Genomic DNA, 16,046 nt, shown 5'->3' on the forward strand with positions numbered 1-16,046 from the left:
ATATGGTGTCAGTAGCTCCCGACATCTCTCTAAATGTAACTGTATCTTACTTTCAGGGCACATGCTTTCCCACTTCTCAATTTTCTTATATGCTAGAATATTTTCTCAATATCTTTGGAAATTTGTAGCAAATGCCACCTTAACAAAAACAACAGTATCTATTATTCTGTAGACAGAATGCAGAAGAACACAAACTCAGCTACCTCTTAGAGGAATGGAAAAGCAGAGTATTAATAAACGTGAACTCATATCTTTACATTACTATGCATTCAAATTTTGAGGACAGTTTCGTTGACTGAACCAAATAGCTTATTATAAAAGTGAAGTCCCCATTCCAGAATTTGTTGCATAAAAATAAAATACTAGGCCAGGCGTGGTGGCTCATGCCTATAATCTCAGCACTTTGGGAGGCTGAGGCAGGTGGATCACGTGAGGTCAGGAGTTTGAGACCAGCCTGACCAACATGGAGAAACCGCATCTCTGCTAAAAATACAAAATTAGCTGGGTGTGGTGGCAGGAGCCTGTAATCCCAGCTACTCGGGAGGCTGAGGCAGGAGAATTGCTAGAACCTGGGAGGCGAAAGTTGTGGTGAGCTGAGATTGCACTATTGCCTTCCAGCCTGGGCAACAAGAGCGACACTCTGTCTCAAAAAATACACATATTAAAAATGTTAGAAATCCTACATTGTTAAGTGTATTGCAATAAACGCAGGTGAAAATAAGTTGATGTTCTTGATTTGACCGTATTGTCATGTTAAGGTTTTAGAAATAGTTTTCATTTTTTAGTTCTTAAAAAGTTATTAGGCAACTTATCTTTCCATTGAAAGTCACATCTTTGTACCTTGTTTAGAAACAGGAAGTGGTTACTTATACTTTCTGTTGTATCTATTTCCATGTTGTTTGCGTTTTTTAAAAGAAATATGTTTTTAATTTTTAGATACTTTTGTTTTGAGTGACAGTGTAACTCATAATGATAAAAATTCAAATGATGCAAAACCTTTACTAGACGAAGAAGGCAGGGAGAATGTTGCTTTTACACTCCTGATGTTCCTTTAGCAAAACATTCTTGGACACTCTTTGCCTAGGGACTTATCTGATTAGTGAATTTGAAGGGAAAAATCAGGCACAAAAGTGTGGCCCACCCCTTCTTCCTCACTTTCTCCTGGAGCTGGCCTGCTCACCCAGGGAGGTGCCCTTGGTCATTGAGGACCGCCTGTGTGAGGGAGGAATGTGCTGATTAACATTGCTGGGGAGCGCTAGGGAAGTCTCTTCGAAATCTAGAGATCAGTTCCTCAACTGAGAAAGAAAGACTTAAGCCACAATCTCAGATGTCACCTTTATAAGTAATAAGGGTGATTTTTGGACCTTTTATGCTTATTGGTCTTATTTCTAAATTAGTTTAGCGATAGGGAGGAGGAGAGAGGGTTATTTATTGGGCCTCCTTGAAGTGTACAACATAGTGAAAAAAACCCACTTTCAACCCAGTAGGCATTACCACATCCTGTAAATGCTTCCCAAAATGCTCTGTGCATGTACAAACATATCTAGAAACGTGTATGTGTGCCTCTCCTCATTTTCTTTTACACAGTGGTGGATGCTGTTCTCTATTAGCCTTTTCTACTTACTGTATTTTGATGGTCTCTGATGCTTGTTACTGGCTGCATACTATTCCATAATATGAATTTGAATTAATTTTATAACCAGGAAGAATAAAAACATGCTTCTATTTGAAACTCACACTCTGATAAACAGTGAGGAACTGTGAAGTTCTGCTGCTGGGGGACAGGATGGCAACTGATTTCTATGCCTTCTTTTACATGGAAGAGGCATATCATATATATCTCTCTCTATGCAGGTGGTAGACTTGAGTTGGTCCTTGATAATGGAGACCACACTGCAAATTGACTATGTATTGACCTACTTTTTCAGAAAGCCAGTTGCTGCCGTTTATCCAGAAACTGTAAGCTGAGTGATAGACCAAATGTATCTTTGGGGCAGTTAGTAACAATTTTTATGAAGAAACCCCCTTGGTAGTGACATTTAAAAGTTATTCTGAAATGTTTACATACATGTGTATGTTGAAGAAAAATCAGATATCTTAGTGAAATTAGAATATTAGGAATATTTTCTATATTACATCTTGTGAGTCTGAATGGCGTTTCCATTCCACAAAAATCAATGCATTAGAGTGTCTTTCCAGGTTTTTTCTCAGGTCATTAATCCCTAAGCAGATGTAGTTCTTGACAGAAGGTTTTCCAAGGTGGTGGTGTCGATTATATTTCTTAGACCTCACATAAATGATGTTTAACCAGTAACTAACCCCTGATCTTTATTTCAGATGTCTTAGTAGGGTAAGAATTTACTCTCTGTTAAGTTATGGTAATTCATATCATCTTAGTTTTCATTTTATTGTCCTTTTAGTTCAGTTTCTCTTAGTAGTTCACTTAGAGACATTAACATATTCCATTATCAAAAACCAGTGGATGCTATTATTAGTACTGCTCTTCTGCTAGCTAATTTGCCTTTTGTTTATAAATACCAGTAGCTAGCCTGATGGATTTTAGTGTGTCAGTCAGGCTTCAACAGGAGAAAAAGAACCAGTAGGAGAGACCTAAAAAGAGATATATTGCAAGGACGTGGCTTACTTGATTATGGGGGTGGTCTAGGCAAGCCTAACATGCACAGGGTAGGCTGTCAGGAAGAACAAGCTGGAACTCTAGGGCACAGCTAAAGCTGTTGTCCCTAGATGGGATTTCTTCAGAGAAGCCTTAGCTCAGCTCTGAAAGCTTTTCCACGTATTGAATCAGGCCCACCCAGATTATCAAGGATAATTTCCCTTTGCTTAAAGTCAATTATGGACTTAATCACATCTACTGAATGCCTTCACAGCAATGCCTAGCTTAGTGTTGGAGGGAGTAACTGTGGACAGTAGCACAGCCAAGCTGACAACTAAAACTGACCATCGCAGTGTGCTTCTCTGTTGCTTGTCAGAAATCTTCTGGTCCCAGCCCTGCCTGGAGCCATATTTAGTTGGCTGTGTGCTTCTGTTTCTCTTCGCCACCCCTCTTTTCTCCTACAAGTAAGCTAACTCTTAACTTGTTGCTGTATCCAAAGCAACCTTGCCTCTGCTGTGGAGCCAAACATTTGCTTTCTGCATTTTCCTTTGGTCTTACATGATGTGTGTTTTCTCTTCTGTGCTATTTGTCTTACCAGGACAGAGTGTTCCTATTGTTTTCTTTATTAGCTAAAGTTACCGATCAGCTTGGCACCCTTTCCAGCAGGAGCTTTAGTTTTCAAAGACAATAGTTGCAAAATCGGACTCTGCTTTCGTGGCTCTTAGCTGTTGCCATTGTTCTTTGTTGCCCTTACTTGGGGAAATGCCATATTGGAGGTTTGATAGGACTGACGCAGAATAAGAAATCGAATTGCTTCTCTGTGCCTTGTGCTGCCTCCTCAGAATAGTTCCTTTCCAACTTCCAGAACATTCTCTTTCAAGACACTGTCCTTTCATGTTGGATTTCCACACTTACAATATTCCATTCTCATTATCTGAAGAGCAACATTTGTCAAATTTGCTTCTCTTCCCATTAGAAAATATTCAGGCGTTATAAGGAAGTTGCTATAAGCATGTCTTTCACCAAGCTAGCCAAGTGTTTTTCTTTATCATTATTAAATTATAAAGTCTTTGTTTCTCTAGAATTTTTTTCTAATTAACTTTTTCATATCCTCATTCCTTTGTTCTACCCCTTTATATTATAGAAAAAGGGTATGCCAAATTTTAGCAGAACTGGTAGAGCTTTAAATTCCAAGAAGCCAAGAAAAAAATGTTAATGGGAATCACTGACTAAAAGGTCCAAGATTTAGCTCTTGCCATTTGCCTATGATTAATAGAAATGGGCATTTTTCCTCTTGGTATACTTTAGTGTATAATAACATAGTCAGATGGAGATATTTTGTAAGTATAAATTAAAATCTGAATGTTCAGAGGCCTGGAGTATACACAATTAGAAAACATGACCTAAAGTGTGTGGTAGGGTCTGTTATCTGGTATGACAAGGGCTGTCAAATATGACCTACTAATTTTCAAAGCATCACTAGGTGTACAAAGTGAAAACAAATTCAGTAAATCCCTTATCACCATTGTTACCTTGGTCATCCATTTCTGTGTAACAAATCACCCTAGACTAAATGGCTGAAGACCCCAGCAGTCCCTCAGTAAGTCTCCCAGTTTCTGTGGGTCTGGGATTGAGACTGTTCAGCTTCTCATGTCATGACACTGCATCAGATGGTCAGGTCATCTGGGGACTAGTCTGGGCTACCTCACAGCACAGGGGTCTGAAGGCAGTTGGAATGCTTCATGACACCTAAAGACTTCCGATGAGTATTCCAGTGAGCAAGATAGACGCTGCATCCCCTTTTCCGACCTGGCCTCACTTCTGCCTCATTTCTGTTGGTTATAGGTAAGACACAAATCCCAGATTCAAGGAGGGGCGTTGGACTCTCTCTGTTGGTAGTGAAGTAGCGAGATTCTTGAACATGTGGGGCAGGAGATACTGTCACGTGCATATTTGGAAGAAACAATTTGCTCTCTCTCTACCCTCTGGCCACAACAACTTATATATCTTCCATGTCTAAAATATGCTCTCGAGCTTTTAAGACTCTCCGAAAGTTTCATCCTGTGGCAGCTCCAGGCTCAGGCTCAGGCTCAGGCTCAAAATTATGACCTTGTCCTCTGAATCAGATCTGGGTACAGAGAAGGCTCCTCAGGACTGGTGCCATGGGCACAGCTCTTGATTTTTCAGTCTTAAGGCCTGTGAACTAAAGAGACAAATATCTGTTGGACACACACTCAGGATGTGGCAGGAGGATACACATCTTAAAGATTTGCCCAAAAGGGGGGAAACGGGAGCACACAGGTCCATGGCAGTTCTGGAGTCAAGCCAGGCGTGTGGGGCCAGCTCCTTGATCAGGGCTCTGTCCAGTTTTACTGTTTTCTGAGGCTCTTGGCTCCCCTCTGAAGTTCTGATTTTTAAGTCATCCTTCTTTTTCCGCAAGAAAGAATCAGCATTTGCAGCTAAGGAGCCGTCTCAGACTGCTTCCTGCCAGCAAAAGTTTAGGATCTGAAGGCCTCTTTTTATTTTGTATTCTGTTTCTTTTTGTCTAACCTGGCAGTATTTTGTAGTACAATATCAAAAAAGGTAGTGAGTTTTCTGTGAATCTTGTTGGGTTCACTCCATTAGAGAAGATCCATGACCACAAGATGCTTTGTCTACCATGGGCTCCCTGTGAGACGCCTAAGGGGCAGTACTCTGTGATTCTTGGAATCTCTGTTATTTAATGCAGAGGTTCTGCAACACAAGCTCTTAAGATCCTCAGAAGGCGTTATGTATGTTTGAAGGTGTCTGCAAGGCACCACCTTAGATCTTTCTGAATTCTTAAAAGGTTGTACAGTTTCACCCTGGTTTTGATTTTTGCTCTGAAACCATTTCTTGGCTTGAGAATTGTTTGATGTCTGGAGAGACTGGGAATGAGAAACAGGTTTATATTTAACAGTTTATTCTTTAGCTCATCTCTCTCTGCTCACATCTTATCATAGGCAGTGAGCAGAACCCAGGTGTCACTTGAAGTGGCTGCCTGGAAATCTCTTTAGCTAGATCATTGAGTTCATTAGGTGCATTTCCACTTCCCACTTTACCATAGATGTCAGTGCTGCTAAACTCTCTGTCACTGCACAACAGGGTCCTCCTTTCCTCTAGCTTCCAGGAACATTTCCCTCACTTTTCTTTAAGCCCTCACTGACAACCTTCTTAAAACAACAACAGTCATTTCATTATCTCGCACTGTTGCTATGTGTCAGGAATTCAGAAAGGGCTTGTCCTGACTTGGGGTCTCTTGTGCTTTCTGCCAGCCATGTTGGAAGCAAGTCTGATTGTCATAGGGCTAATTGTTGTTGCTTTAAGTCACTCAGTTTTGGGGTGATTAGTTACATGTCAGTAGTGACTGGAGTGATTAACATGCTGATTTCTTTCTGGCCTTTGTTATCCTCAAGTCCTAGCACATCCTCTGCTCTGCTTTCAGAAATCCAGATTTGCTCATTCTCCCTTCCCCCCACCATGCCCACATGAAAGCTTTCCATGTTTTCCCCTTGTCTGATTTCTAACCCTCTGACTGGTGTAAAACAGGGGTGTGAACTCACAGGCCAAATTTGTCCCCAAAACATTAATTTTTAGGCTGTCCAGAGAAAGTTTTTTTTTTTTTTAACTTGATATGTTAACATTAAAATAAGTCAAGAGCATCACATAAAAATCCAAATTATCCACTTCTTTAGAAGAATCAGAAGATCTGACTGTTCTGGGGCTGTCTCCCTGTGGCAGCCGTCAGTCAATGCTGTTTGCCTTCTTATGGTGGGACAGGTGCTCCTCACGTCTCCCCAGTCCTCACTTGGCCAGCTTTTCCTTTGTATTTTCTGCTTACCACATTACATGAATCGGTAGAACGTGCTAAGTTTTTGCTTTCTCTGCATGCTAGGCTAATGCTCTAGCAGCTACCCTTCCATACTGTCCCTTGATATAGATAGTCATCCTCTCTTCTGCAGATTCCCATGATTTGTATCTTTTTTATAGTATTCATGTCTTTTTAAAAACATTTGTAGCTTAAATGTCTGTGCATCTGTCTGGACTGTGAACTACTCCAAGGTTTAAGCTTTTGTTTTATTCATCTTTGGTTTAGAACTTGGTAGACGAAGGTACTTAGTCAATAAAACTTTGTTGACCAAATGAATTAAGAAGTGATTTTTAAAAAATGGCTAAAGCAAGCTCTCTGCCCTGAAGGAGTATACAGTTTGATATGTTATCTGTCCAATGTAACACGAAAGTAAAATGGCATAAAGGTACAGGCAAAATTTCAATTGGGAGGATTGACAAAAGCTTCTTAGCTTAAAAAAAAAGAATGTAGAAGGGCAGATCAGGCCAAGGATGTAGGTAATACATATGGGAAATGGTAGAGTCAGAAAAATATGGCATGTCAGAAAAACATGATGGCAATGGAGATTAGGCTGAGATTCAAAGGCATTAACTAAGACAACACTGGTGAATTGTCAGAATGAGGCTGGAGATGGAGGATTAACAAATGGGTCAGGGGTGGCACACTCAACTTTGAGAAGTTGATAAGGTGTTTATATCCAACAGAACACTTGGAAAACAAGACTAAGAAATGCCGTTTCCAAGGATATCAACTTAGATGAGGGCAGGGAGCCCATGGAGAAGGTGTGGTCACTAAGGGCAGCAGCATCTAGTGAGCTGAGAACGTGTACTGGGCTGGGAGCAGTCACATTTATCGTGGAGACAGAACAAAGAACAGTTGGAGACACAGAAGGACAAGAGAGATAGGAGGAGAAACATTGTGAACACAGATTTGGAAAGAGCTTAAAGGAAAAGAATGGAGTTCAGCAATGTCTACAAGATAGTGGTATGGCCACAGGGAAGAGCATTAAATTGCACTATTAGGAAGTCATTAAATCTCAAAGGGAGAGAGAGTAGTTTTGGTGGCATAGTGGGGACAGATATCATTTTGCACAGTATTAAAGTGTGAGGATAAGATAGGAAGTGAGGGCCATTATTGGAGACTATCTTTAGCAAAATGTTGACAGTGAAAGAGAAGAGTGATGGAGTAATTCTTAAAGAAGAATGAAAATCAGTGGGGTCCCTGGGGCTCTTTTAGTAGAAGTATAAGAGAGACTTAAGCATATTTACAGATGGATGTAGAGGAGCCAGGGCCTGGCTGTAAGTGTCTTGAAGGAAGGAATAAGTGAGTAGATACATGAGGAGTGCTCCCAGAGGCATTGGTCTTATGAAGAGAAGGAATCCATTGTCTTTGCACACCACAGGAAAAGAGGGTGAGAGTGTGAAGTTTATTAAGAAGATAGGGGCTGTGAGTATGTATTAATATGTTTTTGTGCTGCTGATAAAGACATACCCCAGGCAATTTACAAAAGAAAGAGAGGTTTAATGGGCTTATATAAGTTCCATGTGGCTAGGGAGGCCTCACAATCGTGTCTGAAGGCAAGGAGGAGCAAGTCACATCTTACATGGATGTCAGCAGGCAAAGAGAGAGCTTGTGCAGGGGAACTCCTCTTTTTAAAACCATCAGATCTTGTGAAATCTATTCACTGTTATGAGAACAGTGCAGGAAAGACTTGTCCCCATAATTCAATTACCTCCCACCGGGTTCCTCCCGTGACATGTGGGAACTGTGGGAGTTACAATTCAAGATGAGATTTGGGTGCGGACACAGCCAAACCATATCATTCTGCCCCCTGCCCCTCCCAAATCTCATGTCCTCACATTTCAAAATCAACCATGCCTTCCCAAAAGTCAGAACTCCTTTCAGCATTAACTCAAAAGTCCACAGTCCAATGTCTCATCTGAGACAAGGCAAGTCCCTTCCATCTATGATCCTGTAAAATCAGAAGCAAGTTAGTTACTTCCTAGATACAGTGAGGGTACAGGAATTGGGTAAATACAGCTATTCTAAGTGGGAGAAATTGGCCAAAACAAAGGGGCCTACAGGCCCCATGCAAATCTGAAATCCAGTGAGGCAGTCAAATCTTAAAGCTCCAAAATGATCTCCTATGACTCCAAGTCTCACATCCAGGTCACACTGATGCAAGAGGTGGTTTCCCATGGTCTTGTGCACCTCTGTCCCTGTGACTTTGTAGGGTACAGCCTCCCTCCCAGATGCTTTCATGGGCTGGCGTTGTGTCTGTGGCTTTTCCAGGCCCACGGAGCAAGCTGTAGGTGGATCTACCATTCTGAGGTCTGGAGGACATCAGCCCTCTTATCATAGCTCCACTAGGCAGTGCCCCAATAGGGACTCTGTGTAGGGCCTCCGACCCCGCATTTCCCTTCTGCACTGGCCAAGCAGAGGTTCTTCATGAGAGCTCCACCCCTGCAGCAAATTGCTGCCTTGATATCCAGGTGTTTCCATATATCCTTCTAAATCTAGGCAGAGGTTCCCAGTTCTTGACTTCTGTGCACCTACAGGCTCGACATCATGTGGAAGCTGCCAAGGCTTGAGACTTGCACCCTCTGAAGCTATGGCCCAAGGTGTACCTTGGCTCCTTTTAGTCATGGCTAGAGCAGCTGGGATGCCAGGCACCAAGTCCCTAGACTGCATATAGCAGAGGGACCCTGGGCCCAGCCCATGAAACCATTTTTTTCCTCCTAAACTTCCAGCCCTGTGAGGGGAAGGGCTGCCACAAAGTTCTCTGTCATGCCCTGGAGATGTTTTCCCCATTGTCTTGGTGATTAATTTTTTTTCTGGGGACAGAATCTCATTCTGTCGCCCAGGCCAGAGTGCAGTGGCGCCATCTTGGCTCACTGCAAGCTCCGCCTCCCAGGTTCACGCCATTCTCCTCCCTCAGCCTTCCGAGTACCTGGGACTACAGGCACTCACCACCACGCCTGGCTAGCTTTTTGTATTTTTAGTAGAGATGGGGTTTCACCGTGTTAGCCAGGATGGTCTCAATCTCCTGACCTTGTGATCTGCCCACCTCAGCCTCCCAAAGTGCTGGGATTACAAGTGTGAGCCACTGCTCCCAGCCAGGATTTTCTTTTCTATCACATTGTCAGGCTGCAAATTTTCTGAACTTTTATGCTGTGTTTGCCTTTTAAAACTGAATGCCTTTAACAGTACCCAGGTCACCTCTTGAATGCTTTGCTGCTTAGAAATTTCTTCCACCAAATACCCTAAATCATCTCTCTCAAGTTCAAAGTTCCACAAATCTCTAGGGCCAAAATGCCACCAGTCTCTTTACTGAAACATAACAAGAGTGACCTTTGCTCCCGTGGATGGACTTAATACTCTCAGGGTAGCAGAGGAAGTTATTTTAAGTGATTGGAGGCCCTACTGTAAGCTGCAGTAGCAGAGAGAGGAAAGGAGAGTTGGGGGTCTGACTCCTGCTCTTACATCTCCTAGTATTGTCACCTCCCAGCTGTATGAGCTTGGGCTGTGGTTTAACCTTCTCTGTGTCACAGTTTTACCTCTGAAAAATGGGGCAGTACAATGATTCTCAGCTCACAAGCTACTATGAAGATTAAATTAGTTAATACATGTAAAATCTGTAGAACATAGTACCTAACATGGTATAAATACCAACTAGGAGCAAGAGGCTCGGCTGGCAATGAGGGAAAGTGCTTCTCAAACGCGCAGTGCTTCTCAAATGTGAATGAGAATATGACCCTTAGGGGATCTTGCTGAAAAGGAAGATTCTGATTTTGTGGGTCTAGGTGGGGCCTAAGATTCTGCATTTTTAACAAGCTCCCTCCCCGGTGCTGCTGTTGCCCCATCTATGGGCTTCACTTGGAGGGGCAGGGTTGTAGCAGCACTGATGGCCCATCTGGGAGTGCCTGGTGGTCATCTGTAATGGCATCACGCACACTTGACTGGTGCTCTTCTTGGCTGCAGTTCAGGACTAGAGAGTGCATGTTGGGGCTGACCCCAGGGTTTGCTTCTTAATTGTGGATTGGATAGGAAGGTTCATCTGGCCAGGGGACATGGGGACATTGAGTACTAGCAGTTGCAGCATCTGGAGTCAGCTGTGGGTGCCAGGCCTTGCATGCTGAGGAGTAGAGCCAAGAGGGGGCTGGTGGAAGGGCAGGAGAAGACAGTGAGGCCAGGCAGTAGGTATAGGGCGGAGGTGCCGAGAGAGGTGATGGTCAGAGAGGAGCAGTGTCAGTGTATAAACTATGGAGACAGTAAAATACTTACTGCTAAAGTCTTACTGAGTCACATTCTGTTAATGTTTCATGATTTAGAAGGCTTTTTGTTTTCTTGGCAGTGCCTCAAGTACATGATAAACAGCAATTAATTAGAAACATTTTTTATGCTTCTCATCAGTAGTGTGCCTGGTAACAGGAATGCCACTATGTGTTGCTTTCTACTGGTACAGTAGGTTCTTGATAGGTGGACGTGAGGCTGGTGGGCTCCCTGGATCACTTGGGTTTCAACTGTAGTCAGCGTGCCGTATGTTCAGCAGGTGGAGGAGAGGCTGAGTGCAGGATTCCCACTGAAGGGGTAAAAATCACTCCAAGGAGATTCCCAAGTCCCATTTCCGGGGAGAAGTTAATGTGGCAGTGGGAGAGGCTAGTGGGTGCTTTTTTTTTTTTTTTTTTTTTTGACAGATGGACATGCGAGATTGAGACAAATTCTACTAAGTTTTGGTCAGTATTTCTTTGGGTCACATTCCTCTTTTGTTCAGTAGAGTGTTAGAGTCACACACCTACATTTCTGACGTATTTGGCATGCTCTTATAGAAACTTTACCTGGTGGTTCTTCATATCCTTCCTCCCGATTCCTGTGTCAGGGGCCAGGTGCCTCCTTTGAGTTGCATGGGGATGGTACAACTGTATTTACAGACAGCTCCCGTTTAGAGGCGCGGCACTGGAGTGACGGGTCAGACCACTTTAGAGACTGTTGTCTACATTCCTGCCATCTCCTCTCTGTGGCTGCTCATCCTAACCCTGCCCAGTGGCCACCTACATCTTGCCTGTTGGCCACCAGCAGTGGCCAGGAACCATGCTTTTCCTTTGTTCATCTGGCTGAGCCTGCCTCCTTTTCTTGTGGGAATCAGAACTTGAGTGCATTTATTTAATGGGTTTTCATTAAAAATCACATTTAGATAAAGAGAAGAAAATATAAAACGTTTTCTAACCTCACTACTGCCAACTGTGACCTGAAGAATTTGTGAGATTATGAATTCCTGTAAGTATCACTTAAATTGAGCTTGTTTCTCTGAGAAGCAATGGATTTGTAAAAATCCCTGTCAGAGAAAATAGAGAATAAATTCATTCTACCACCTCTTGGCTTTACTAAATGAGCAAATCATTTAGTGGAACAAGAGCAGTATAATAACCAATGAATTAGAATTCCAAGGGCAAATAATCTCCATTCTCATCATTGTAGTGGGTGAGGGGAAGATGGAAGCTTTTCTACACTTTTCTTTTTTTTTTTGAAGTTTTAACTTTGCGAGGTGTTATTCAGTTCCCGAATAAGACCATTTGCTAAACTGTGTGAAACTTAGTTGGCTCTAAAAGATAAAAGTTGTTTCTCATCATCCCTACAAATTCCCTACAAGGATGTAACTTTGTAAAATTGATTTCTGGTCTCTTTGGTAGACATCAATGTCACATAAATCCACCGTGAAACCTGGGTTTCAAATTATGCCGCAAGTTTATTCTTAGGAGTAAGCTGAGGGGACATTCTCAAAGGCAAGTTAGTATTCTTATTCTAGTGACAATTTTACCAATACTATTCCCTACATCAGTTTTTGAATGTTCTTTCTCTTAATTTGGTCAACATTTATATATTTATTTGTTTAACCAATGTTTATTGCTTAAAGGCACATCCCACCATTTCTTTCAATGTCTAGAGCTATCATCCTAGACATTTTGTTTTATCTTTCTCTCTTCTAGCAAATAAAACAAACAGAGAGACAGCCAGGGCTCTAAAATAAAATAAAAATGGAAACGGATGGGCCATTTTATTGTTTATAGTTGGATTCTGCTTGTGGAAATGAAACTGATAGAGCTTGTAAACATAAAGCCAGAGGGGGAAAGGACGTAAACTAAATTTTAGGATGTTAATCTGGACTCTCTCTGGAAATGAAGATTTCCTTAGTGTAATCTCTTGGGTGAGTATTTAAAGAATACTAATTCATCAACTATCCTTGGGTTCTACAATTTTAGTAAAGATAGAGTTTTATTATGTGTCTTATTATAGATAATTTTACTTGTCTTTTCACTTCTTAGTTGACAGTATGTTTTGTAATAGACGTGGCTTTAAATTCTTCCTTTTAAATGTAGTCATTAACATATGTTTCTCCGTGTTGCTACCACCATGATCAGCGTTGCTAAGAAAATAATTCATTTTATTGTATATGTCAACAGAAAATTATTTTCCTTTAGCGGTTTCTACAGGCATTAAAATGAGCAATCTGTTCTGCAAATCCTGAAGTGCATTTTGGCATTTTTTCTATAGTACTTTGCCAACATCTATAAGCACCATTAAAATCACCATCATTAGAAAAGACTTTTAGAACAACTCAAAATGCAAGTGGAAGAAATATCTGATGCTAAGCCGAGAAGGGGTTTTACTAAGTACTATTTCAAAGATAAATTAGTTAAAAAAAATTTGGGGGGGTGGAAAAAGAGTTTGTTTGGTTTTTTTAAAATAGCATAACTATTTGCAATTACGAAAAAGTACTTTGCACTTTCTTTCTGACTTTCTGTGTTGGAGCTCAAGTCTTCTAAACCAACTGGTCGGGATTACTTTTACAGGTTCTAGATGGTAAGGCCCTCAAATCAAAGCCAACCCCTAGAATGCATTTTTTATGACTTCACATTCGTCTGACGTGTATACTAAACTTAAATATTTAAATTTAAGTTCTGTGCTGTTTCCCTTGGTTTTACTGAAGCTCCTGTGATACAACTAAATAGTGTCTGTTATAAAAAGTAGGCTTTCTTCACATCATAGTCTTTCAGTCTTCAAAGGACGTTTTTCGATAACTTCTTGCTAGTGGTTATCATTCAGTGGCACAAGGAGAGTCACATTTGAGTGGGAGTCTGAGGCTTTGTTTCTCGCCTTGCTTTGCCTTCATTACTGCATGATCTGGGGTCACGTTCTGGGCCTTCATCTCCTCATCTGTAAAATGAAGAGGTTGCTCTAGATTGTCTGGAAGCTCCCTTTCCACTTGAAGTTTCTCTGAATCCTTGGACCACGGCTGTTACGTTCGCATCATGTTCATCTGCTACAGTGCTTTGTTTAATTACATCTCAGTACATTTTTTAAGCAAATTACTTTGGTCTCACAGGCTCATTCTCAGTCATCCTGTCCTTTTAAAAGTTTTGCTTTTCCAACCACAAAGACATTTGGAAAGCTTGCCCTGTGGATTACATCTCTACCCTAGCTCAAAACAATTTGAAATAATGGGGAAGACTGATTATAATCTAGACACTAGCATGGCTGCTGATTATCAAGCTGTGTTCCTAGCAATCTCACAAGTCTCATAAGTGCTACAAAGTGTGTTAAGAATGGTCTGGTGCTGTTTTGTTTTGTTCAAATAGGTTGAGCAGAATCCTGGGGAAATAAGCATAATGTCAGTTTCTGCAAGAGAGTGAGGTGGCAATAGAAGGGTGTTTGCTTTGTTGTCTTAGGTTTTTAGATCACCGATACCCATAGTCTAGTACGCTTCATTAGGCTTCTTGATTTCTCTGCCTTTGCTCAGTCAGCAGGACGTTGCTTGTATGCACTTCCTTAGGCGATTTGAAGCCTACCATATGGCATTTTATATATGGCAACTAATACAGTGTTAACTGAAGTAAATGTGAAAAATGAGCTTGATCCTTAATTGCGTATGTGTACAGTGTTCTTCCAAAATATTTTGTTTTTCATGTATATAGTAATGTATTTCAAAAAAAAAAAACAGCATTTTTGGAAAGAGGATGAGTTTGGGAGTCGGAGGCTGTGTAGTCTTGTTGGATCTTGACCTCTAGTTATCCCTGGATTCACAGCCACTCGGGTTATTTTCAGGTTGGTGTGTATGCTGTATAACCCAAGTTGCAGCACCAGTGAAATGGTTCACATTCGACTAGTGAAGAATTATGTGGGCTTGTTTTGGTTCAGGTAAGAAGAGTTCCTGGGTCAAGTGGTCACCTTCATAAAACCGAAGACGGGGACTGGGAGTGGAGTGACGATGAGATGGATGAGAAGAGCGAAGAAGGGAAAGCAGCTTTTTCTCAGGAAAAGGTAAATGACATCGTTGACGATGAGCTTATCTGTGTAAATTTTATTTTTGTGATCATGTGTGTTATATATATTAATGGATACATAATTGTTTTACAGTCACGAAGAGTAAAAGAAGAAAATCCAGAGGTGAGCTGTGGCTATTTGTCTATTATTTTGCCATTTCATTTCTTTCTTGGGGTATCAGAGTCTGATCCATTTAGGGGAGATGCTTCAAAATGTCACAGAGTAGAAAGAAAGAGGAAAGGCACATGGGCTTTGCAGCTCTTGATTCTGTCTGACTGATTTTGGGCTGAATAAATCCGGGCAAATTACTTTGCTTTCTGAGCCTGTTTCCTCATCTGTCAAATGAGGATGATCCCAGTACTTATACTAAAGTTGCCATGAGGATTGGCAATCACATACACAAAACCCTCCCTGGAATCCTTGACACAGACTAGGTAATCAATTAATTTTAACTCTTAAGATTACTGCCTTTAGAAAACATAGTAAGCATACAGGCAAAATGTCTTCCATGTTTTTTGTTTGCGATGAAGTAGATATTAAAATGGTTAGAAACTCTTGGTTGAATCTGTTGGTCTTGGTTTTTAAATCTTCTGAATGATACCTTAGTAGGTTAAGGAGCACTCAAAAAATTTTAACAGTTTCCCTTTGAGGCCTGGTCATCTTTTGATTAAGAGAGCATATCTGATTTACTTCCTCCATCTGATTAATTATCCTAATGCCTAATGACTAATGATAACTGTAGTTCACAAAACTTGCTAATTCTCCTAGAGGAAATTTGAGTGTATTTAAATAGCTCCAAATATTTTACAGACCTAGTAATTAATGCATACCTTAATAAATTCTCATTAAAACAAAAAAACTTTGGGCTACAAATGATATCCATCCCAATTTTTTTTTAATTAGCAGACATTTCCTTTTGATTAAATGTAGTACCTCTCATCATTGAATTTGAAGTGGCAGTAGCCAGCTGGGTCTTGTAAGGAAGAGGGCAGCAGAGCCATAGGAGAAGAAGGCTATCCTTTCTTCTCCTTTTCTTTCCTCTCACCCTTCTGTCTCCATCTTTCATGCCATATGGATAGCCCTTTCCTAGGCATTTTCCAGCTTGCCTGCCTCCCCGTGGTAGCTCTCCTTCAGATTTTATTTTCTCCTCTGTTTATCATTTAATTCACCTCTCCATTTCATACATAAAATATAAACTTTGGCCAGGTGCGGTGGCTCACTCCTGTAATCCCAGCACTTTGG

General features: G+C 41.2%; 1 protein-coding gene across 3 annotated transcripts in view; it reads left to right on the forward strand.

Moving 5' to 3' along the window:
- Positions 1 to 16,046, forward strand: part of STK39 (serine/threonine kinase 39) — a 302,652-nt gene that overhangs the window by 159,786 nt on the left and 126,820 nt on the right. For all 3 annotated transcript variants that reach the window (XM_033231238.1, XM_033231239.1, XM_033231241.1), the window contains exons 11-12: positions 14,679 to 14,801; positions 14,898 to 14,927. In XM_033231238.1, coding sequence (XP_033087129.1) covers positions 14,679 to 14,801; positions 14,898 to 14,927 — 153 coding nt within the window. The remainder of the gene's footprint in view (positions 1 to 14,678; positions 14,802 to 14,897; positions 14,928 to 16,046) is intronic.

This window comes from Trachypithecus francoisi, unplaced genomic scaffold, assembly GCF_009764315.1.
Source record: "Trachypithecus francoisi isolate TF-2019V2 unplaced genomic scaffold, Tfra_2.0 Lachesis_group13, whole genome shotgun sequence".
Classification (NCBI taxonomy): Eukaryota; Metazoa; Chordata; class Mammalia; order Primates; family Cercopithecidae; genus Trachypithecus; species Trachypithecus francoisi.